The sequence below is a fragment of the Lytechinus variegatus genome, chromosome 19 (assembly GCF_018143015.1).
Source record: "Lytechinus variegatus isolate NC3 chromosome 19, Lvar_3.0, whole genome shotgun sequence".
In the NCBI taxonomy this organism is placed as follows: domain Eukaryota; kingdom Metazoa; phylum Echinodermata; class Echinoidea; order Temnopleuroida; family Toxopneustidae; genus Lytechinus; species Lytechinus variegatus.
The window spans coordinates 2,043,842-2,068,603 of record NC_054758.1 but is presented as its reverse complement, the minus strand read 5'-3'; the positions used below and the strand labels follow the sequence as shown (position 1 = coordinate 2,068,603).

The window sequence follows — 24,762 nt, the reverse complement described above, 5'->3', positions numbered from 1 at the left end:
ATATACTGCTATCATTCTTACTAAATCTGGGACTACTGGGACAATTACAATTGTTTCATGACATTCTACCCAGATCCACTTTAAGAAAGTCTTGATGTGGAACAGATGAAAACTGGCCAGTTCACACTGAGATTGAATGTGGAATCTCTTATTCAAATGCTCCTAAGAGAGTGGAAAAAAAATACAATGTGAGCGGGCATGCCAGGATCTGATGACCAGAGTAACAGTATATCTGTATAGCACTTATCAAGCATGAAACAAAGGCAGAATATTACACAATTTTTAATTATTGCAAAATACAATTAAAATTCAATTATTTCACATCTCTAAACACAACCAAGATACAGTACATCAATATCATTCAATAAAATGATTCCGTAATAACGGAGTAAAATGACGATGCTAATTGTAAAATTTGGACAAAATCAAAAATAACAAAATACATAAGATAATAAATGGGATGTACATGTACCAAAAACCCTTTAGGCCTATTAAGGGTAGTCCCTGAATAACATTCATTAATGAACATCTTGCAATCAACTTCTTTAAATTAAAAGAAACAAAGATTTCAAAATCAACCAGACATATAGATTAAGCCTGAGTCGAATCGATTTTAAAATCGGTGTTCGATCGATGTCATCGAACACCGGTGCAGATTTTGCAAAATCGGTGCATCGAAAAAAAAAAAATACGTCGGCCGGCCGATTCGTTTGGTTTACACAATCATCAAAATATCAGTAATGTCCAACTTTACTACTACTTACTTGATTTCTATTGCCCCCAAAATGAAACCGAATGAGTAATTATGATGCTATTCACCATTAATTTGAAGTTTATTTCGATCATAGTTCGAGTCTTACTCGTCTGCTCGTGCCGAGATAATTTATGCACGATGAATTCATGAATGGAAGTCATGGCCACCGATCGTGCATGCGCAGTACTGTTCTTTAATCAAACCAGAAAATGGCCGGAAATTGACGCGATCAACGTAAAATAAATCTTGCTTTCATGAACAATATTAAAATCATGCCCAAAGAACATTATTTAATCGTAATATTTAACAATAATTTGCATATGATAATCATTAATATGAATTTAGAGCTTGATGTGAAACGTTTGTATTTCGTTTCAATTTTCAATGGCGGACATCTCATGACGATCGACTTGACTTGAGTCGAGCTAGTGCACTTGTCTAAAAAAAATAATCATCACGTCAGGATTGATTCTCGAACATTGTCTACATGCAAAAACTCTGTTCAAGTTCGTAATATCACCATATAATAACATTTAACATGACAAAACAGAGAAAATTGCGTTTGATATTTTTTCCTATCAATTTGAAGCTAGTTTGTGCCCAACTTTGGGCTCTGATTTCATGAATGGGAAAATATGTCATACGTCATCAAACACGCATGCGCATTGTGCTTATTTTCTCGGAGCTTGGAGGAGACGTCGAGAGATGGAATAACAAATAGAAATAATCCCAGTATTATGTCTTCCATATGAACATAACATACTTTGCTGACATCGTCAATATTCTTAGTATGACCATAAAATCTTGTTAAATCGTAATAATTCAGATGAATTTAGGGCTCGATTCGAAACATTCGTATTTATTTTGATCGCATGCTCAATTGCGTCTAAAAAAATGGATTGTCATTATCAGGATTAATTCTCGAACATCGTCATAACTCATATTCCACAATCTTTCCTCACAATCGTTATATCAGCATTGAATAGCAATTCAAATGACCATCCAGAGAAAATCACGTATTTATTCCCATAAATTTATTTGGAGCTCATTTTGGATCCAACTACACAATCTCAGGCAAGTTACAGCGCTCTCCGTTGATTGCACTTGTTTGCTGGCGCTGACGCCAAGCACGCCTGTCGTTTCGGGAGAGTGAGTGTACGGGGCTGGTGAATGGACTGCGAATGCTAGTCGACCGAAAATCATTCGGATCGACTCTGCGTGATTCATGTCTTTATTATTGTTTCATTTTGAACTTATATGTTGTCATCTGCAAATATCATTGTTGAAGATATTTTGGGAAGAATTCTGCTTTGGTCCCCGGCCTTTTTTGTGTGTTTTGTGATCATGGAAAATACAAACGAACTTTGCTCTGTCATCTGCTTGTGCAACGCTCACCCGGCCAACGGCAGCGCATACCGTCAGTGCGTATATGCAAAGCGCATCGCATCGACGCAAAAACAAGACTAAATTTCCCCGCCTTCAATATTCGATGCATCGATGTTCGATCGAATTAGAGCTGTCGAACACCGGTTTTCAAAATAATCGATATGACTCAGGCTTAATAAAGATGTATTAACCTACCTTTCCACCACGGACGATGATATCTGGGTCGACGACGTTCCCGAGAGATTTTGACATTTTACGTCCCTCGCCATCCAAGGCAAACCCATGCACCAAAATAGACCTATCAAATAAAGATAAGTGCATGAAGGATTCAAATAAGGGGGCGTTTTGGTCTAGTGGTTTTAAGACTCACATTTTCAATCTGAGGGACGTGGGTTTGATTCCAAGCCATGACGTGTAATGTTCAGCAAGAAATTTACCCATATTGTGCTGCACTCAACCCAGGTGAGGTAAATGGGAACCGGCAGGAAGTAATTCCTCGAAAAGCTATGAGCACCAGAATTGGTAGACTAGCTTAGTCGGGGTAATGGGAGCGCCTTGAGCACCTAACAAGGTGGATATGTGTGCTATATAAATCCTATATTATTCTATTATTATTTTTATATTCAGTTGGTCCAATAATCAATTTGAGGCAGCTCATCAAAAGTCAGAGCTTAATTCTTTCTTCCGCCTTCCCTTGATATGTAGTGATTTTATTTCAAAAGGCCACTTTTCCTACAAATTCAGCAATTCAATATCAGAGGAATACAGCCAAATATTTAATATATATAAAATAAGAGTAGATAATTTATCTTGGTCAGTCACCGCATGAAAAAAAATCATGAAAAAATACCAAACAAAGTAGTGGAAGTTCATTTCTATTCCATATCCTACACATCACAACTGCCTTGGCTCATATGACCTTATGGCATTTGCATTGATTACCAGTCCAGTTTTGAATCCAATTTCATATTTTTTATTAGAATATGAATTTTTCTATGGACTTGCTCCTTTATACTTTAATGATTAAGTTACCGTCTATAAGCCAGCACATCGTCTATGTTCACAAAGTAAGAATTAATTAATCGTTCTTCCAATATCAACATAAACATATATGTGAACGATATTTGCTCACGCAGCCCGTGTTATAGGCCAAATTCTCTACAAGCAATTGATTCAGTTGACAAATTAAAAACAGCCCTTCAAACGTACTTTATTCAAATCGTACCTAACCACATCAAAGTGAAGTCACTAACACATCCCTTTATTTCCTTTATTTTCTGAAGCACATAGAGACATATTTATTATGTGCTATGCATTATATAAAAACTGACTATTATTATCATCATAATTATTACTATTATCATTATTTTTATTTCTATTATCATTATTATTACTCTTATTATCATAAATTGGACAATGATATACACTTTTAGGGGAGTTACGAAAATTTTAAATAAGATTGGAACCACTTCTCACCTGTATGGAGCAGTACCTTGTGAAGCTATACTGGTGAGTAAACTGGTCTGGAACCACGCTCCATACTGATCTTCTCCCTCCATATAAACATCAGCTTTGTAACCTGCATCTATATCACAAAATAATATTGATTTGTTTTAATTCTAAAGGTACATGTATAAGAAAGAAGTAGCAGCAAACAGTTATTTCATGGCAAAGTCTTCGGGGTTAATGTTCACAATATCACCATTGATCTACATCTGGTAAATTAATGTAAACAAACCTTTGTGAAATCATGAAATCTTAGCTGAAAACTGATAATTCTGATGACCACTAACACAGAACAGCATATGTGGGACAGTGTATTGATATTCCTGGGAAAAATATGTGGCATGTGATGTGTTTATTTTGCTCATTTCTCAGCAATATTACACATTTTCTACCTGACTCATTTGGCACATTCTCCTCATTTATACAAACACTCTGGTAATTTTATTGGATTTTGTTTAAATTCATTTCGAGATCATTACCATAAACTGGCATTTACCTTTTATACACAACATTAAACATTTACTGTATACATGTATAAGTGGACAGTAAATCATTCAAGATGACTAAAAAATCTTGAGGCCACAAAAAAGGGTTTGACTTTTTTTCCAATTTAATATCTGATTTTATAAATTCGTAATTTAATTTCAATTTTCTTAATTTCATTCTCATATTTTTTCTCTACTTTTATCATTGACATTTACCATTTCCATTTCCATTAAATTTTATCTTCACCCTTCTAATATTGACTTCATTAGTTTTATTCACAAGTTTGGTTTGGCAATATTCTTTTTTGAATTTCACATTTTACATTATTGTTTACATTTAACTCAGAAGCTTACCTTCTAAAACATGCGACTATGATACAGCACAATCTAACCAGAATATATTTACCCAGTTTTCTTCTCCACTTTTCTTTTTTGTGTGTGTGTGTATTTGACTATTCCATTAAAAAGTTTACATTTATATTCTTTACTTTTCATTTTAAAATCAAATACTAATTTAAATCTTCAATATTTTTTCTTAACTCTTTGTGCTCTGGGCTATGGAACCCTCTGTGCTGTATTATTTTCAGAGAGGGAAACGATGCAATGTTTGTCTGAGCGTGAAATTTTAAGTTCGCTCTGCACTGAATGTGCATTGGTGTGAAGTACGCATGGAAAGAGTTAAATTTCTTAAATTTTTCATACACATTGTAGCTTGTAATCTCACCTTTTAAAACATGCGACCACGATGCACCACTGTCAAACCAGATGTCCAGGATATCATCACCAAGTACCACATCATCAAGACATAGATTATACTGGACATAAAAACAAAACAAGAGTAAAATGGAATCATTCTTTGTTAAGACTATTTTTTTTTATATGAAAATCAAAGATAAATGACAGTTGTGGTAACAACTTCAAAACCAGTTCATAGAGAATCAAATAAAATAACCGCACAAGTGTGTGAATAAAATATATGTGGATTAGGCTGATGGCAATGATGAAGAATTGATGACAGAAGAGGATGGGAGCAATGACCACATCAGAGATAATGATGGTGATAATGATGATGTTAGAGATGATGATGATAATGATGATGGTGATAATAATGATAATAATAATGATAATAATAATAGGCATTTATATAGCGCCATCTATCTAGAAATATTCTATTCCGAGGCGCACAAGAAAAGAAAGAATGAGAAATAATGATGATGATGTTAGAGATGATGATGATAATGATGATGATGACGATGATGACTGTGATGATGGTGATAATGATTTTAGAGATGATACTGATGATGATGATGATGGTGATAATGATTATGATGACTGTGATGATGATGATAATGATGATGGTGATGATGATGATGACTGTGATGATGGTGATGATAATGATGATGACAATGATGATGATGACACTGATGATGATGGTTGTGATAATGACCATGACCATGATGATGATAATTAAGCTGACATTCAGAATGCTCTAACTAACAGTGCTTTGAAATACATGAACCTACTAGTACAGAATCTAGTGACCAAAACATGCCTCATACCTGATTTAAAACATTTTGTGGAACGATTTGATCCTTGCTTAGCATCCACCAGCAATCGCTCCCATGACACTTCACCAGATCAGTCACATGATTCACTAATTCTCTGGCAGACAAATAATGAAATATAGGAATTTGGTGGTGATGGTAATTTTTTTTTCCTGACTGCTCACCCAGGTGAGGTAAATGGGTACCGGAAGGAAGTAATTCCTCAAAAAGCTGTGAGCACCGGAAATCCATAGACTAGCTTTGCCGGGTAATATAGGAGCGCCTTGAGCACCTAACAAGGTGGATACGTGCGCTATATTATATAAACCAACATGTATATAACTATTAAGTTATTCATATTGAAGGCATAAAATTCAAAGAATAAATTGTTTCAAACTGATTATTGATGAATTCAGACTGAAGAATTACAACTACAAAACTTCTGAATCCTGTAATCATTGATCTATTTAATCCTCAAATAATTATTTTGACACAGATTGCTGAGAAATGAGCAAAACAAGCACACAATTCCATCAAATACCAGGTATTTTTCCAAGCAATATGAATACACTGTCCCAAATATTCATTTCTGTGTAAGTGATCATCAGAATTAGCGGTTTTGAGCTTAGGTATCATGTTGTCACTAAGATAAGTTTACATGAATGTACCAGTGGCCCGTTTCATAAAACTTATTACAATAACAAATTTGTAATATCAGTTAAAAGCTACTGAAATCCTTCGATTTGATTGGCTGATTTTAAACTTGTCATAGAAATATTGTGGAATTGTTACTCTAACGAGTCTTTGTGAAAGGCAACCCTGATCTAGATACATGATTATATGGTGACATTTAACCTTTGACTTAAAACAATTTCTCCTGAAGTAATGAAATAATGGTTTGCTTCAACTACTTTCTTTTACATGCACCTTTGAATAGAAGAAATAACCAGCTGTCTCAAGATGTATCAAACGTAGTAGAAAAGCGACGTTTCTTCTGCAAGCTGCTAGACTTTGTCAGACAATGAGCAAAGACGCTGCTGCGAGTGAGACAACTGGATATTTATTCCACTCAATCCTCTTCCACATCATACCCTTAAAATACTTATAAACTTACAGATCTTCATTTTTGAGGAGCGCGATCGCGCCGGCGCTCCTACCGCGCTCCTTAAAAAAAATAAGGAGAGCAAAAAATCGCGCTCCTCAAAAAAAAAAAAAAAAATTGAAAAAAAAATTCCTAAAATTTCACATTTCACATCTTCAAATCCATGAAATAGCCTTCTTTTTTCCATAATTCCTTGAAATTACTTTGATTTAGTTGAAATCTATCAGAAAAATGAAGAATATTCATCTCTTTCCCGACTCTGATTTTAATTTAATCTCGGTAAATATTGCAGTCCCATGTAGTCCCATATGTAGATTTCATGGCAACACCATGGAAGTCTACATGTGGGACTACAATATTTACTGAGGCGAGTTCAAATCAAGAGTCAGGAAAGTGGTAAATATTCTTCATTTTTCTGATAGTTTTCAACTAAATCAAAGTAATTTCAAGGAATTATGGAAAAAAGAAGGCCATTTCATGGATGTAAAATGTGAAAAAAATATTTTCAATTTTTTTTTTTTTTTTTTAGCGGGAGCGTGTACAACATCTTGTAAACGTATTGACATGACCCAGGCCTAGTTTCACAACAGATTAATTAATAGCTAGCACAGCTATTGCATATATACAATGTTAAGAAAAGTCTACAATTTATCATACATGTATTGTAATGAATTGATTTGAGCTCTTCACGGAAAGCGATTCTGAGGAGCTCAATTGAGCTCCTCAAAAAAATAAGGAGAGCGATTTATTGAGCTCCACGAAATTATAAACGTGAAGGTCTGAACTTACTTGTTTAGTATAGGTTCATCTGTATGTTTATTGTAGATAACAGGGATTGGTACGCCCCATACTCTCTGGCGTGAGATGCACCAGAAGGTCCTAGCAGCTAGCTGAGTTCTCATAGTCGCTCTTCCGTACGCTGGTCTCATGTCAACATCATCAAGGCAATCCTAAATCAAAAGATCATGGCCAAAATTTAACATTAAAGGGGAAGTTCACCCTGGCAAAAAGTTTATTGTAAAAATAGCAGAAAAAATAATAAAAAATATTGACGAAGGTTTGAGAAAAATTCATCAAATAATTAAAAAGTTATTAGAATTTCAATTATTTGATTTGTGACGTCATATGCGAGCAGCATTCCTACAAGGCGAATGGTAAAAAATCAATGAAATGTCATTTTCTCAGAAAATTGAAAATGGTGTTTACTGTACCTTTTGTATATCAATAGACAAATCATTTCACACCCGATCATGAATAGAAAACAAAATTAAGTCATCAGCAACCATATAAAATTTGAAATTCATGCATTTTATATTACATAACACATGGGGCAGCTGCTCGTTTATGACGTCACAAATCCAAAACTTTGAACTCTAATAACTTTCTTATTCTTTAACGGATTTTCCTCAAACCTTCACCAATATTTTTTACTATTTTTCTGCTATTTTTACAACAGAATTTTCTTCAGGGTGAACTTCCCCTTTAACTGGTGATAGGGATCTTAATCAAATGACGATTGACCGAAATGTACCACTTGACTAGTCATTTTAACCAACATGAAAATCTACTAATGACTGGTACTAATGACTAACTCTAATGACGGGTACTTATGAATAATTTACCAATGACTGGTACTAATGACATATTCATTAATGACTAGTACTAATGACTATTTACTTACACCTGTAAGACTGGTACTAATGACTAATTTACTAACGACTGGTACTAATGACTAATTTACTAATAACTGATACGAATTACTAGTTTATTACTGACTGGTACTAATGACTAAATTTCTAATGACTGATACTAATGCCTAGTTTACTAATGATTGCTACTAATAACTTATTTACTAATGACTGGTACTAATGAAAAGTTTACTAATTACTGATATTAATGACTAATTAACTAATTACTGCTATATTGACCGGTCATGGTTCTGATATTGACTAAGACTTTACTTTACTTACTGAGGCTTTATCTCTGAGACTAGCAGTATTGATAAACCATTGTTTACTGGCCCTGATAATAATAGGTTTCTTCGTTCTCCAATCGGAAGGATAGCTATGCTCATAGCTCTCTTGATGAAGAAGATGATTGCTCGATGTCAACATGTCAATTACTGTACAAGCAAAAGCAGAAATATTGAGAATATTTAGGCCGGAGAGGGGAACTTGAAGTAGATTGTATTATAAAATGTGATACGGATCTGAATCAAGTGATTAGCTGCAATATTCTCATGTCTCATCGCTTATTTTAGGAAATTGTGGTATCAACTGATTCCTGCGCCCCGTCTTAAAAAGAGCTGCGATCGATCCAATAAACTCAGCTTTGTGGAAATCCATCATTGTCATAATTTTGAGACAGGGAATTTGCAAAACGTCCTTTATAACCAAATGGGAACAAATCAAATTATCAAGACAACAATGGATGTATGAGTATACACCATCATCTAAATAATAATAATAATTGGATTTATATAGCGCTTTTTCCAGAGGATACAAAGCGCTGTTGATTGCATAAGACAAGTTAAGGTTTATGGTTATATAAGTGTGTTTTGAGATGCTTTTTGAAGAGGTTAAGAGAAGAGAGGTTTCGAAGAGATGGAGGGAGTTTGTTCCTAAGACGGGGGGCAAGAGATTGAAAGGAGTTGAAACCGGCCTGTTTTCTGGATTTTGGAATGACATAGGAAAGAAAACATTTTGAGCAAAAGTGCATTTTAGTTGTTGGCATTGGTGGCTTTCCATAGTTGAGGTGGATCAGGGCCTAGTCTTGCACAGACTTGCGACTAATCCGATCAATCGCAACTATGGAAAGCCAGCAACATCAACATCTAAATTTCATGTTGGTTCAAAACATTTTCTAGATATGCTGCATATTCATGCACTCATCCTTTTCTTTCAGTGTGCTTTTCTTTGCTTCCATAAGACATTGAGTACAATTTCCTGCAAAATAAATTATGACACTGATGGATTTCCATAGAGTTGGATTGATTGGATCAGTCACAATTCTTTGTAAGATGGGGCCCTGATAAATTGTAACTCTTTGTAAGACGGGGCCCTGTTATAAATATGAAATTAGGATGGTTTATCAAATAAGGATCCAAATCACTATCACTCTGCTTGGGCATTAGAACACACTGTTTATCATGGACTGGGGACTGTTTCATCGACATTTTTGTCCGACAAGTTTTCAGATCTTACATCTTCCCTTGATTCTGATTGGCTGAGAGGCACTGTCACTATAGTAACTGTCGGATAAAATGGGACTTGTTAGATAAAACGTCCGACAAGTCCTTTCGTGAAACGCTCCCCAGGTTACAGGAAGACTCATAACAGTGGGAATTTTTTTTAATAAAAAGGGGGACTGAACTGTGTGTGGTCTCTCATTGACTGTGTGTTATAAATACATAAAATAAAATATGCGTTTTCATGTATCTACTAATACTACAGAGAATAAATTGACCTATAATTGTATTTGTAGTAGTTGTTTTGTTACTTGGTTACATAGTTATTGCGGCATAAATGTATAGTGACTTGTTAATGAGCATGTTATCATTCAAGAGAGTCTATTTTACTACACTACACTAGCACTATGGGTCAGGAAACTGGCCATGTGTGAGTAGTTGAGGACTAGAGATGGCGCTACTGGTTCACATCTGCTTTTAAGGTAAAAGAAAGTAGTTGCATCAAACAATTCTTCATAAGAAAGTCTTTAAAATCAAGATTAATTGCCACCATAATGTTACAGATCTACATGTAGATCTAGTACATTGAAATCAATTTATCTTTGCGAATATCATAAGATCTTAGCTGAAAACCATTCATTCTGATAGCCACTAACACAATAAGGCATATGTGGGACAGTGTGTTGATATTGCTTGGAAATATGACATTTAACGGAATTCTGTGCTCATTTTGCTCATTTCTCAGCAATTACACACTTTTTCCCCGAGCAATTTGCCACATACATTTTATTCATTGTAATGCAATGCAAGCAATTGGTAATTTGATTCTGTTCAAACTCATTTATCTTTATACTACATGTATATATACAAACACTTTGGTGGTGATTTTCTTTGTTAATACTCATGAATAGTGTAATTGTGATTGTGTAATGATTAGGCAAATTCAGGTTTCTCAATGAGTGAGAATATTTTTACCTGTTTGATTTGCATCAAGAAGAACATTTTTTCCTCTCAGCTCATCTCTGACATCATCCGTATAGAACCCCTCACTGTCAACATTACACGTCTGGTAAAACAATAATGATCGTAAGCATTGTTAATTCCCCCAAACCAGGACAAAATAAAGATATTATCCTTTTACATTCCACCTAATACATCGAGAATCTGCTTTATAGCAGGTCCATTATTGCCCGTCATTGAATTCTGACTTTCTTCAATCCCTGCGGAACATTCTTACAATGATGGACCTCCTAAAGTCAAAAGAACTTTACAATGCTTTTACCAGTATGTCCCAAAGAGATGACATCAGTGTTTTTCACACCCACTACCACAAAAATACATACATGATATTAGCCCCACTAAAGACAATGTTTGCCTGGTTCTTAAAAATTTAGAACCAGACTTTGGAGCCATCGACCCGATTCTCACGGATTTGGTCTCAGAAATGTCACAGTGAGAGCTTTATCAAATGCAAACTTATCACATGAAATGCAGAGGGGTGTATACAAACAAATTTGAGCATGAAATTATTATTAATACCCACCACTTTGAGATTGTGCTGTATTGCTACACCGTAGTCCTCGGCACCATGTGCAGGGGCGGTATGGACCAGACCGGTACCCAAACCCATCTTGACATGGTTAGCAGGAAGTAGTGGTACATGATGACATTGATCTAAGGGATGATGAAGGGTACAACCTTCAAGGCATCTTCCTGGAAACATGGAGATAGAGAGAGGGACAAACACAAATTTAAATATTGATATCACAGTGTAAGGTGTTAATAATAATAATAATAGTCAGTTCTTGTATAGCACATAACACATTATGAACAACGTCTCTATGCGCTTCCAAAGGACTTGGATATTATTACCCTGGCTGTAGCTCAAGCAGCTTTTATGCACTCGTTATTTCAAGGAATAAATTCCTGCCAGGTACCCATTCACCTCACCTGGGTTGAGTGCAGCACAATGTGGATAAATTTCTTGAAGGAAACTACACCATGGCTGGGATTTGGACCCACGACCCTCTGTTTCAAAGTCCGGAGACTAATCCACTGGGCCATTATAATTCAGAGCCAAAATTAGGCAGGGGAATGGTGCTCCAAAACAGATTCTTTGAGATTTGAAAATAATTCACACCATAGTCATAACACCTGACTCATTTCAATGGGGGTTATGTGGATTATACTCATTTAGCTCTAACAGTGACATCACAGTTTAACACAAGCATCATCATATCAGCCATGTTCAGCCCACTGCAGGGCGAAGGCCTCCTCAAGTTGGTGCCAAAGGTGCTTGTCTTGTGCTGACGCAATCCAATTTATACCAATGAATTTTGTGAGCTCGTCACTCCATCTCAATTTCTGTCTACCCCGATTTCGTGATCCTAGCCATGGTCTCCATTCTGTGATGCCTTTGGTCCACCTATTATCATGTGATCTTGCAAGGTGGCCAGCCCATCTCCATTTCATTGATTTAATTGCTTTGATTATGTCTATTACTTTAGTCTGGCTCCTAATCCATTGTATGGTTTTCCTATCGCGTTTTGATATCCCTAGCATTATACGTTCCATACTGTGTTGAGTGGTTTTTAATTTCTGTTCCATTTTCTTTGTTACAGACCAGGTTTCGGAACCATAGGTCATTGCCGGTATAACACATTGATTAAAGACTTTTCTTTTAAGGCAAATTGGCATATTGCTCTTCATAATGTCATTGAAATTCCCAAAAGCGATCCATCCAGCTCTTGTCCTCCTTTTAACTTCTTCCAGTTGTTCATGATCCATTCTGACATGTTGCCCAAGGTAGATATAATGATCTACTCTCTCGATTTCAGAATTATCCATTATGATTCTTTGCTCCGTAGCAAATTTGTTGAACATTACTTTTGTCTTTTTCATGTTGATCTTCAGCCCTACTTTGTTACTTTCAGTGTTGAGATCGTTAAGCATATTTTCTAGCTTGAGGCCATCATCAGTGATTAGAATGATATCATCGGCAAACCTTAGGTGATGGAGACACTCGCCATCAATATTTAGCCCTGTACTTTCCCAGTCTATTTTACGTATTATTTCCTCCAGTGCAGCATTGAACAGTTTGGGTGAAATGGTATCTCCCTGTCGCACTCCTCTGTTAATGGGGAATTCATCACAAGCACTGAACATCAAATGTGTATTCACACATGATTGTTTGTTATGCCTCAACACTGACACCATATTTCAACACCAGGATCCAACAAAAAACTTGTATTTAACCATGATTGTGTTTGTTTAGCCCAAACACTGACACCATACAAGTAAACACCTGTATCCAACACCAAATTTGTATACCTGTACACCCATGATTCCTCAACGCAATTTCGGATCTGACGTGCACCCACAAAATGTTGTATAATTACGGAACCACATTGGCAGGTGTTGCAAATGTGGTCTCAAGGAATGTGCGGGATATGAAAGGAAAAAACCTCTGCAGCAGGAGATTTTCACATTCCTGGTGGGTGTTTCATAAAGCTGTTTGTAAGTTAAGAGCGACTTTTAAGAACGATTGGTGATCCTTTCTTGTGGTAAATGGTATATTCAATGGTGATGGTTTAGCGCGTAAGAATCCCCAGTCGTTCTTAAAGTCGCTCTTAACGGCTTTATGAAACGCCCCCAGATGTAATAATAGTATGATACCAACATGCTTGTATAGCACATATTACTGCCAATGGGTCCCTATTAGATATTACCCTGGCTTTAGCCCCGCAGCCTTTAACAACATGGTGGCATTTCAAGGAATAAATTCCTGCCAGGTACCCTTTTTCATCTGGGTTGAGTGCAGCACAATTTGGATGAATTTCTTGCCGATGGCTGGGATTCGACCCTCTGATTCAAAGTCAGAAGACCAATCCACTGGGCCAAAATGTTGATGGGGCTAGCCCCCATTCCCTTCCCCAGTGCTTTTAGGGTTAAAAAATTCCTTTTTCTTTTTGAAACCTACCTGAGAATGTGATAATGATTCTGAGATCCATTCCCCAAACTTCTTTCAGATCTTCCACTCTTTCAGAAGCGATGATCAGCCTATCACCAGTGCCCTTGCATTCCAACAAGCAGTAGTCTTTGTCTGCCATGTAACAGACCGCCTGATTGGCTGGAATAGTCCAAGGAGTTGTCGTCCATATAACCACAGCTACACTGTCAGTGTTGCCTGCAAACATATACAAAGGAAAACAAATCCTATGAAGAAATTTTCTCCAAGTACATGTTAGTAAAGAAATTTACCAATAGTTACTGTATGACCAATGAATTGTAATTAAGTTGATAATTAAAACCCATTACCCCTCTATCTGGTTTGACATTCAAAATATAAACTAGATGTATATGTAGTTACCTAGATTTTTATTCATCATTAAAATACAAATGATGCATGCTCATGAGTTCATTATGAGATCTATCTTCACTTGAGTTGAGGCTCTGTTCATTTGGGTTCGATGGGTTGAGAACAGCCTCAACAAGAGTGGATAGGTAGCATCATGGAAGAATGAAGACATGCATCATTGGTTAATATAACAACTTTTATTAATAGAAGAACCAAAAAAAAGCAGATGTAATTAAAATACATTTGCCTTTGTCTGGCAACTCATTCTCTCTGATAACATGATTTTTTTTCACCCATGTATGAGAGCAGTCAATAATAATATCAGAAAGTTTTTGTATAGCGCATTATACCTTTCAAAGGTGTCAACGTTCGTTAGGAAACTGTTTTCATTCTTTTGCGACACGCTTTAATTCATGAATGTTAGCTCTTTTTTTCGGCAAAAATTGTGCCAAGTGAGGCATCCAATGCGTGTGGCTTGAACCCTGATCCCTATCATCATCCTTACCTAATGCATCTGACAGCATAGCTGAAGGAGAATGAACGTAAAATTTGACATAGATTGCCGGTGATATATGATGAGGGTTGTATTCCAATTCGGCTTCAGCTAAAGCAGTTCTGTAAATCAATTCAAAATAAATATCATTTCTTTCATTTTAATGCAACTCAACTAAATTTTCTAACAAATACTATACCATGCAGTAGTTCAAAGACTAATAATGCACTGCTCAAAATAAACACAAAAGCATTAAAATCAAATACATTTGTAGGGACAGTGATTTTCAGCGATCGCGGAAAATGGACATTTACATTCAGAAAGAAAGAAATAAAAATACAAGGGGGAAAAATACAAAGAAAAGGAAAGGAAGTGGAATGCAATAAATTTGTAATAAGATGCATATCATAATCCATAAACCCTTTCAAGGGTGGAAATCAAATGCACATTTGCACCAATTGCTGGTTTGCTTATTGGAAGAGAAAGTATGAAAGCTGATTGAAGATAAATATTCTAAAGGGGATTATGAGAAAAATTTGCAATGAATTGCGAAGTCAATTAATGGTCCCTAATTTTTTGGCATCACTCGCTGATTTATTAATTTCGAATCGTGCAATATTTGAGACAATTGCGACCCCCTTAAGTACAAATCCAATGCAAATAGGGTTTTAGCCATGCAAAATTCAAACTATATCATCACTTCTCCTTTAACTGATTAATCTCAATTTATTTCATCTTGTTCATGGTCAATCATGTAACTGTCATCTGACTATCATGCGACTATCATGCAACTATCATGAGACTATCATGGTCAATCATGTAACTGTCATCTGACTATCATGTGACAATCATCTGACTATCATGCGACTATCATGCAACTATCATGAGACTATCATGTGACTATCATGTGACTATCATGTGACTATCATGAAACTATCATGTAACTATCATGTGACTATCATGCAACTATCATGTGACCATCATGTGACTATCATGCGACCATCATGTGACTATCATGTGACTATCATGTGACTATCATGTGACAATCGTGTGACTATCATGTGACTATCGTGTGACTATCATGTGACTATCATGCGACCATCATGCGACTATCATGTGACTATCATGTGACTATCATGTGACTATCATGTGACTATCATGCGACTATCATGTGACTATCATGCAACTATCATGCAACTATCATGAGACTATCATGTGACCATCATGTGACTATCTTACCTTGATGAAGGAGACCAATTAACAGGTTTAACATCTCTATAGATAAATCCCTAATGGTATGAGAAAAAAATATACACGATTAATCTTTCATTTCATATAAACAAAAGAAATGGTAATGATCTTTGCTGAAGGGTTAGGTGTGAAGTATTACTTCCAAACAGGACTAGGGTCAAGGCTAGCTTTGAAGCATATGTGGTCTTGGTACTGGCCTCAGTTTCCTAAACGTTCTATCCATTCAACTATTGACTTGGGAATGACATATCCCATCTAACCCCTACTTCCAGAGGTGATCTGGGCCCCTGTCTTACAAAGAGTTGCGATCGATCCAATCTACCACAACTATGGAAAGCCAGGAACATCAACATCTAAACTGCATGTTTGTTCAAAATATTTTCAAGATATGATGTGTATTTATACATTCATTGTTTTTCTCAAAATTTCAGTGTGCTTCTCTGTGTTTGCAAAGGATATTGTGCAAATTTTCTGTTGTAATAATTATGACATTGATGGATTTTCATATAGCTGGGGTTGATCAGCTAATTTCTTAGACCGACTGCAACCATTCTTGTGTTTGACCAATCATAATTTTAAAAATGACTGAATTATGCATAATAAATGCACAAAATCTGTCTACACCAACGATGGTTTCAAACTGTCAAATCAAAATCATTGATTCTAAACCATCTTTGTAAATGTTGGCCGAAGTGCAAGAGAAGTATTAAAACAATAATAATATACAACATTTACCGGTATATACCGCTTAATACAAATGTTTTTAAGCGCTGCATACTATTATCAAAGCTTTAGCATGGCTACCCTGACCAGGCTTATTGAGCATTAAGGAATTCCTTCCTACCGGGTACCCATTTTTTACACTTGGGTGATTCACAGTCCGAAGAATTATCCACTGAGCTACAACACTTCTATGACTTGAAAGGACCAAAACTCTGGTTCATTTATACATTCATTCATTAATAAATCAACAGAAGTTGGAAGATTGTCAAAACGGTGCCATACATGTATGTTTTACTACATCTATGTTTTATTACCTTTTCATACATGTCAAGGAAGAGTTGGAGTTGCGAAGCTTCATATTCTTTGTCAAAGGTGTAATAGCAATTATCCCTGTCAAAACAAAAAAATGCAAGAATGATCATTTCATTCGCAAGGAACAAGAAAGCTCAGTTTTGCGTGTTAGTCAATGGGATCTCAAGTGGGGTATTGACACCCCAATTTCAGTTTTGGGGGAAAGTTGCATTTCTCGCGTTTAAAGTTTCTGTTGGGGTGGACTTGTCCTTTAAGGATAACCATTCCTTGTTGATATCGGGATGGGGGGGCGAGTGAAAGTAGCTTGGAGTTTGAAATTGGGGTGTCAGATGAGATCCATTTTTAAACACAAAGTTTCGTAATGTATAGAACAGCGGTATCTTAAGCCAAGTGTACACTCTGCGATGCGATTGCACCAAGATCTGATCACAACAAAGTCAGAGTGTGCGCCAACCTACAACATGCTGCAACTACGACCCGCTCTGTTGCAGTAGGATCGCAGACCAAATCTTAAGACGTTTGACATGTCAAATCTTGCGATGTGACTCATTTTCAGTCAGTTAGATTCATCCTAGACAATAATAAAGGCCAATTTACTGTGAGTCTGCAGCGCAGACAACATGCACACAATAGAGGCACCATAAGATGCAGCACTAAAATGGGATTGGCAACTCTTTGCATTTTGCAAATGGCAAATTCATGTAGACCATGTGGATAGTGGATGAACTGATGGCAGACCAAAAGGTAGTAGACGAGTTGGTAATTGGACAAGTTCAAGTTGGTAATTAGACAAATTAAGTAGACAAGCAGGATTAGACAAAGTGACAATTAACCCAAGCATCTGAGGCAACAGGCCCCACAGCCGCAGCCAATGACCCAAATTCACAAAGGTGGTTTTAAAAACCCACGGCTGAATCCATAGATTATGCAGATTTCCTGTATAAATTATGCTTATATTACGCGTATCGGGAGCATGTATAAAAAATTTCAATGCTGATGTGCACTTTTGTCAGTGCCCCAAACTGATGCCTGTTATCATGGTTAGATACACTATTTTATTTATGAGTCCACTGTTTGAAAAATGGACTCATTAATTCAAAACGGTAGACTCCTGAATAAAATAGCATAGATAACCACAGCGACAGGCGTCAATTTGGCGCACTGTCACAAAAGCGTGCATCAGCATTGGACATTTTTTAATATACGCGGTAATGTAAGCGTAATTTATACAGGAAATCTGCATAAACCACGGACTCAACCGTGGGTTTTCAAAACCACCTGTGTGAATTCTGGCCAAAGCGACTTACCAGTCAGCCATGATACCCCATCGTTTGAATGCTGTCATCTGACTTTCAATGGCTTTCAATGCAAATTTTCTAGCTGGATAGAAATAAAGAATATAGTATTGTCAAAAGAAGACTTTGATTTGGTGCAATTTTGCTGGGGGGGGGGGGGGTTCTAAGTAAAACCTCTTCGAACATCTATCTTAAACAAATTTTGTAACTGCACATCAGACAGGTATAAAGGCAGATTGCATCCTGAAATTTTTGCCTCAACTTTAGAAATGCCCTTATACCCAAAAGAAAAAAAAATACATTATTACAATTTTTTTTAAATACTTCAATTCAAATTTCCAACCAGAATTTTTTGGGCACACTATATAACACTTAGGTGTTTTATTATTGGATTCTTTTCAAAATGATTTTCACATTGTATACACAACTGGTATTTATCTTTTAAAATCCTTCTCTTACCTCGAGACCTGATCTTTGAAGCAGAAAGCTTTCTGAAATCTTCTTTGGATTCGGTAAGTGCTTTGAGTTCAATGGGTAGACCATGACAGTCCCATCCAGGCACATAGTGAACCTTGTAACCTTTCATCAGCTTGTAACGGTTGATGATGTCTTTGAGAATCTGAAAAACGATAAAAAGTATTTAACTCTTTGTCCACCGTGCACGGAATCTCCTATTGCCGGATTAATTCTGTGGACACCAGAAATGGGTGCTCTGGATTTGCATGCGTAGTTTACATGGCTGTAACCTTTTTATGCTTTTTCCTACAGACAAATATTCTCAGTAAAGTTGTAGAGTATGAAATTAGCTTTGTATTGATGTATGTTTCATAAATATTTACTCATGTTTAGAAGATATATCTCTAATCAATGGAAACCTTCAAGTTTCAATTGGCAAACTATAAGAGTACAGGCTATTCATTCCCAGATTTTTACAAGATATGAGAACATACTTTTAACCCCTTTGTCAAAGAATAATAGTACAGGCCCAATACTCTAAGCCTAGGCTATTTGTTTTCAATGGCAAGACAGGAAGTACAGCTTAAAGAGCTTAGCTTTTGTGATTGATAGTATTGTTTAAATCAATGTAATCGGATTGTCATGAGATTTGTGCCAATCGGCGTACTTGGCGAAGCAGCAAGGCTGCGTTTATGCGACCTCGACCCAGAATCATGATTTGAATCACAATTTGAATCATGATTCAAAACAGCAGCATGAATCACGATCCGACAGAATCAGCATTTATACGACCATCTTTCTAACGCTGTTTCTCCCTGAATTCGGGCCGATCCAGTGCGCATCACAGTGCGCAGTTTGACCCAGGAAGTATAGGTCAACATTTTCGCACGTGTTTCTAACTTCACGTCGGCTGCTAGATTTTGCTGCCGCCGGAGCTAACGAGCAAACGTTTGTGCAAGTGCATCGCTTACTCGGCTTCCGAAAAATAAATCTTTTACTTCCAGAATTCCGTGTATTGTACCTCATATTGTTTTTGATCGGGAACCAGAAGGGGTCATTATCCTCCCTCCCACCTCCCGATCGATTTTTCTTGTCTATGATGGTCCTGTACTGAGCACGAATTCTGTTAAATTTGTCTCGACAGGCGGTGCCACATCTCCGTTGAAATCCCTCCCTCGCAAGCGCCGCTGAAAGGGATCGTCGATCTTATTTCTGTGAATCCCGGTAAGGGATGCTTGTGCTTCAGGCTGAGCCCAAAGCACAAGCAGAGCCCTGAGTTAATTCATCGTCGATCGGTCCAATTTGTGCCTCTGGAACTTGAAGAAATGATTGATGAAAACAATGAAATATACAAATGACGCTCCAGTACAACCCCGGGGGTACAATACACAGAATGATAATTCCTAGATACTGGCAATACTGCTACACGAAAATTAACCTGCACGAAACACAGCGCGCGCCTTTGAGTCGAACCCGGAAGAAGCACGACACAATGACGTCATAGAATCATGATTCAAATCACGATGTCGTTTATACAACCTATTTCGTTCGTGATTCTACAGAAACGTCTTTCCAAACGCCCTTTTTTTCGTGTTTCATGTTTGTGATTCTAGGGTAAAAAAGTGTCGAATAAACGCACCCCAAGTGTGCCAATCGGCGAACTTGGCGGACAAAGAGTTAATAGCGACTATCATTTTGATATGAAACCTAGGGCACTGATCAATGTGGTGGTAATTGGAAAAACAGTTGATAATATCTTTCAGAATCCGAAAAATGTACACAATATCCAGTGAGACATTGCAGTTCTTAACTCACTGAGTACTATAACATGCCACACTCGTGCTTGCACGCCTACTATTGATTGCTTTGTGCTTGCATTGTTTCCTACCCTCGCCTGCTTCGTGCATGACTGCGCACATTCGGAATTACAATCATTGTTACGCCGTTTTTCATTGTATTGCGCGTCGCATGCACGCCGTAATTAGCACTATTGTGCGCACTGCGAACTCTGCTTTCTGACAGATCAAATTACTCACGAGGTTTACATTCGACTTTTTCGAGTACACTGTATTTCTACATTTTTTACAAGATGTGGCTCCGCCTCGGAGAGGGAAGAGACCTAGGTTTTTTGATCCATACAAAACACTCCACAAAATGGAACTACTTGATACAACTCATATTTTAGCGGTAAAGATAATAACCAATCCATATGAGGACACCATTATAAGGGGTATGAAATTTCCTACAACTTTACTACACAATATTTTGTGGATAAACTAATCGTTAGAGAGTTACAAGCAATTGTAATCATGACTATTGAAAGGAGCGAATATGACTCGCGATCCCAAAATTAATGTGGCACAGGGGGGTTTTGTGGCTGGCACAGGGGATTAGCATCGGATTAGCACTGTGGCGTTGGGTTAGTAGTGTGCGTGGCATGTTAAGAGTTAATGTGGATCAACAGTCTCTATGCCATTGAAACACTCAGGTTATTTTATACTCTAAACCTTGTTAACTTAAAGGAGAATGAAACCATTGGAACAAGATAGCTTGTGTGAAAACAGAAAAATCAAAGAAACAGATCAACAAAAGTTTGAGAAAAATCGGACAAATAATGAGAAAGTTATGAGCATTTGAATATTGCGATCACTAATGCTATGGAGATAGCAAATTGGCAATGAGACAAAGATGTGTGATGTCACTTGTGAACTCTCCCCATTACTTTAATATATATTTCACTTGAATTGCCTCTTTTATCACATCTATCCATAGATCATGTGTTCTTTCTACATGAGGGCATGTAATACATATTTTTTAAGAATACATCATGGATAAAGAGTTTGTATCATCATACGAAAAAGCAAAAGAGATATTTTGAGGGTATTTTATAGTCCACCAAAGGGAAAGTTGTTCATCAGTGACATCACACATCCTTGTCGCATTGCCAATGGGAGGATCTCCGTAGCATTAGTGATTGCAATATTTAAATGCTCATAACTTTCTCATTATTTGTCTGATTTTTCTCAAACTTTCTTTATTCTTATTCTTTGATTTTTCTGTTTCTACACAAGCCTATTTGTTCCAAAAGTTTCATTCCCCTTTAACTCCACAAAACAAAACTGGGGGGGGGGGGGATGTTTCACAAAGATTTAAGTATGACTTAGATTCGCTGCTGTCCTGGTCATACCCCAGGTCCACCGACTTGACAAAAGCCTCTCAGCTCTCCAATGTGATTTGACTTGCATTTTCCAATCCAATTCAAAGGTCATTTGATACATAGTGCCTTTTCCTTTTGGTTACAACGCGATGTGCACATTACTCCATGTTTGAGCCATTAAAACAATAATTAAACGATAATCAAAGGAATTGGTGCATTGTAGAGAGTGGCCCCATAGACAGCGCGTGACACTGGCACTGGTCCGATGGTCCCAGACCAGTAAAAATTGCTGTCTGGCCAGTAGTTTTTCAGAAATAGCCAGATTTACTGGTCCAACATGACCAGTAGAAAATATATATCAAACTGATGAAAATATTTTCTCTTCTTTTGTAAATTCTAAAATGGATCTGGCATCTTCAAAAATGGCTCTCCAAAGTTTAGAAATGGCTCTAATGAATTATGTTGTTGTGGGGGGGGGCATTGAAACCAATTTGAGTCAGCAAAATAAACTAAAAAGTCACTTTTTATATTTTTATTTTTGGGGACCAGTAAATTTTAGGTTCGGACCAGTAAAAAATTGAAAAATTGGACATCTGCTGGTCCGACATGAACAGGTTGAACCAGTAGAAAATAGGGTTAGTGTGGAGCCCTGCGGAATAGCGAACACAAAAAAGTCTACATTTATATTTTACCGTATACTTACTTTATTTAATGCATGACCAACATGCACGTCTCCATTCGCATAGGGTGGGCCGTCATGTAATGTGAAGTGTTTATCCCGAGATACATTCCTCTGCCATGAGTAAAGCTCTTCAAATCCACAAGCCTGTTGGAAAAAAAAACACAGAGCTCGATTTTTACCAATTCATTTTAATATGGTAATCTCAGCTTTTTTCGCAGTACACAAACATGAATGGGACACAATCCCTGGCTCCGTGGAGAGCAAGCACACGTTAGTGGAAGATTTTTACACTGGGAGCCTCCTGGCTCGAAGCGGGTCGGAGTCCAGGATTCGTCTGTGTAATATTATGTAGATCAATACTCTCCAACATCATCGCTACAACATGGTGTAGAATGGGGTCGCAATAGCACTCCAAATAAAAAAGGAAAAGTTAGACCCTCTGTATCACGTTCATCCTCAGTAGCGATCGGCCATTTTGTTTTCAATTTTGAAAGAACGAGACAGAACTTTTCCTTTCTTTGAAATTGAGGGTCCACTGTCCAGTTTGTTCCTAGATCACATTGTCAGGATTCTGTGTCACAACACTTGTTCACTGCTACCACCCTGCCTGTGGGGAATCTACAGGTAGGACTATGGTATGCCAATGTTGTACAGAGCACACACTTAAAAATTCATTAAAATATCACTTTTGTGACCAAAATTACTTATTTCCATACAGTTGCAATTTAGTTTTCATTAGTTACTTGGGAATAATTTTTGTATTAGGGTGTTTAAATAGTATTCACCAGAGTGCTCAAAAACTTGAATTTTTGGCATATTTTTGTGTACGCCCTCAATTGGTGGAAAGTGTTGGTGGAAAGTATTAGGCCCTATGGCAGGAAGTTTTTATTTTTTATCTCAATTTTTAATTAAGAAAAAAATGATTTAAAGAATCAAATTTAAATAAATAAGAGCCAAGTTGTATGAATAATAGGCATCATGACCATGCTGACTGATAGGTGTAACTGTAGTGTAATGGAAACTGTCAGTGTAAAAAAATCAAGCATTTGCCATGTTTGCCCCAAAGAAATAGAGAAAATAAGCCAAACATTGCCGACCCTATTTTGCCACACATGATGATGGAGATATGTATAACTGAGCTGAGATTAGTGAGAAAAGGGTTATAAATTATAATATAATCATAATAACCTTGTTCATTTGACATGATTGATGATGTGTCACGATAGACCTTCATCCATATAATCGAGGTAAGCTAAGTGCATAATTTATTATTCCCCCTTTTATTTGGAGTGCTATTGCAACCCCATCAAAGCCCATTTTGGAGAGTATTGATCGATCTGCCTAATACTAATAGTACACGAACAAGTCCTGGGGCCCGTTTCTCAACACCTGGACAAGTTAGTCATATCTTTATCCACAAACCACGGAGTTAGTTCCAATCTTACTAAACCTGTTTCACGAAAGGCTTCCTAACTAAAATACCTCGATATCGATACTATCGGTAAAAAGAGCAGACAAGACGTAGCCTTAGTCACAAAATAGCATAATTTTCAAAAAGAAAAATTATGACAAAATTGTAAATATTGTGATGAATTGGGGATTAAATCTTTTGAAAATAATAGCACAGGTAAATTATGCATCATACATACTTAGACAATGAAAACTGGGGCATTCAATTGCTGAAAAATGGAATTATGAATAATTTATTTCATGACTAAAAAATCACGTGTGGACGATGAGATGGGTACCCCCGGGATATCCAATCTTAATAGTTTACGAAAGTAAAACCATAACGGATTTAAAATAGGGACAGTGATTTTCCGCGATCGCGGAAAACGGACGGAATTCACGGAATCGGCTGTTTGAAACGGAAAGTGACTTTTCAAACGGAAAATCACGGAAAACACATTTTTTCTCAAAATGCACAAAAAAGCAACAGAAAGTAATCCCAAATCCTCAACAAAATACTAATATCAACTGAAAAAACACGATCTCACTTTGCAACAACAATCATGACAATCAACACATCGTAATTACACTCGAGCCTCTCCATCACTCGATCGTTTCCAAAT

The 24,762-nt window shown here is 36.8% G+C and overlaps 1 protein-coding gene across 1 annotated transcript in view; it reads right to left on the bottom strand.

The window, feature by feature from the left end:
- The window catches only part of LOC121405913 (isoleucine--tRNA ligase, mitochondrial-like), a 34,905-nt gene that overhangs the window by 8,698 nt on the left and 1,445 nt on the right, over nucleotides 1-24,762 (bottom strand). Inside the window, exons 2-16 of the mRNA XM_041596908.1 lie at nucleotides 22,712-22,834; nucleotides 18,855-19,014; nucleotides 18,408-18,480; nucleotides 17,103-17,178; nucleotides 16,054-16,103; nucleotides 14,827-14,936; nucleotides 13,944-14,150; nucleotides 11,508-11,677; nucleotides 10,940-11,030; nucleotides 8,748-8,899; nucleotides 7,567-7,727; nucleotides 5,691-5,793; nucleotides 4,856-4,946; nucleotides 3,617-3,725; nucleotides 2,336-2,438 (exon numbers count right to left, since the gene is read on the bottom strand). Of these exons, the coding sequence (XP_041452842.1) occupies nucleotides 2,336-2,438; nucleotides 3,617-3,725; nucleotides 4,856-4,946; nucleotides 5,691-5,793; nucleotides 7,567-7,727; nucleotides 8,748-8,899; nucleotides 10,940-11,030; nucleotides 11,508-11,677; nucleotides 13,944-14,150; nucleotides 14,827-14,936; nucleotides 16,054-16,103; nucleotides 17,103-17,178; nucleotides 18,408-18,480; nucleotides 18,855-19,014; nucleotides 22,712-22,834 (1,779 nt within the window). The remainder of the gene's footprint in view (nucleotides 1-2,335; nucleotides 2,439-3,616; nucleotides 3,726-4,855; nucleotides 4,947-5,690; nucleotides 5,794-7,566; nucleotides 7,728-8,747; nucleotides 8,900-10,939; nucleotides 11,031-11,507; nucleotides 11,678-13,943; nucleotides 14,151-14,826; nucleotides 14,937-16,053; nucleotides 16,104-17,102; nucleotides 17,179-18,407; nucleotides 18,481-18,854; nucleotides 19,015-22,711; nucleotides 22,835-24,762) is intronic.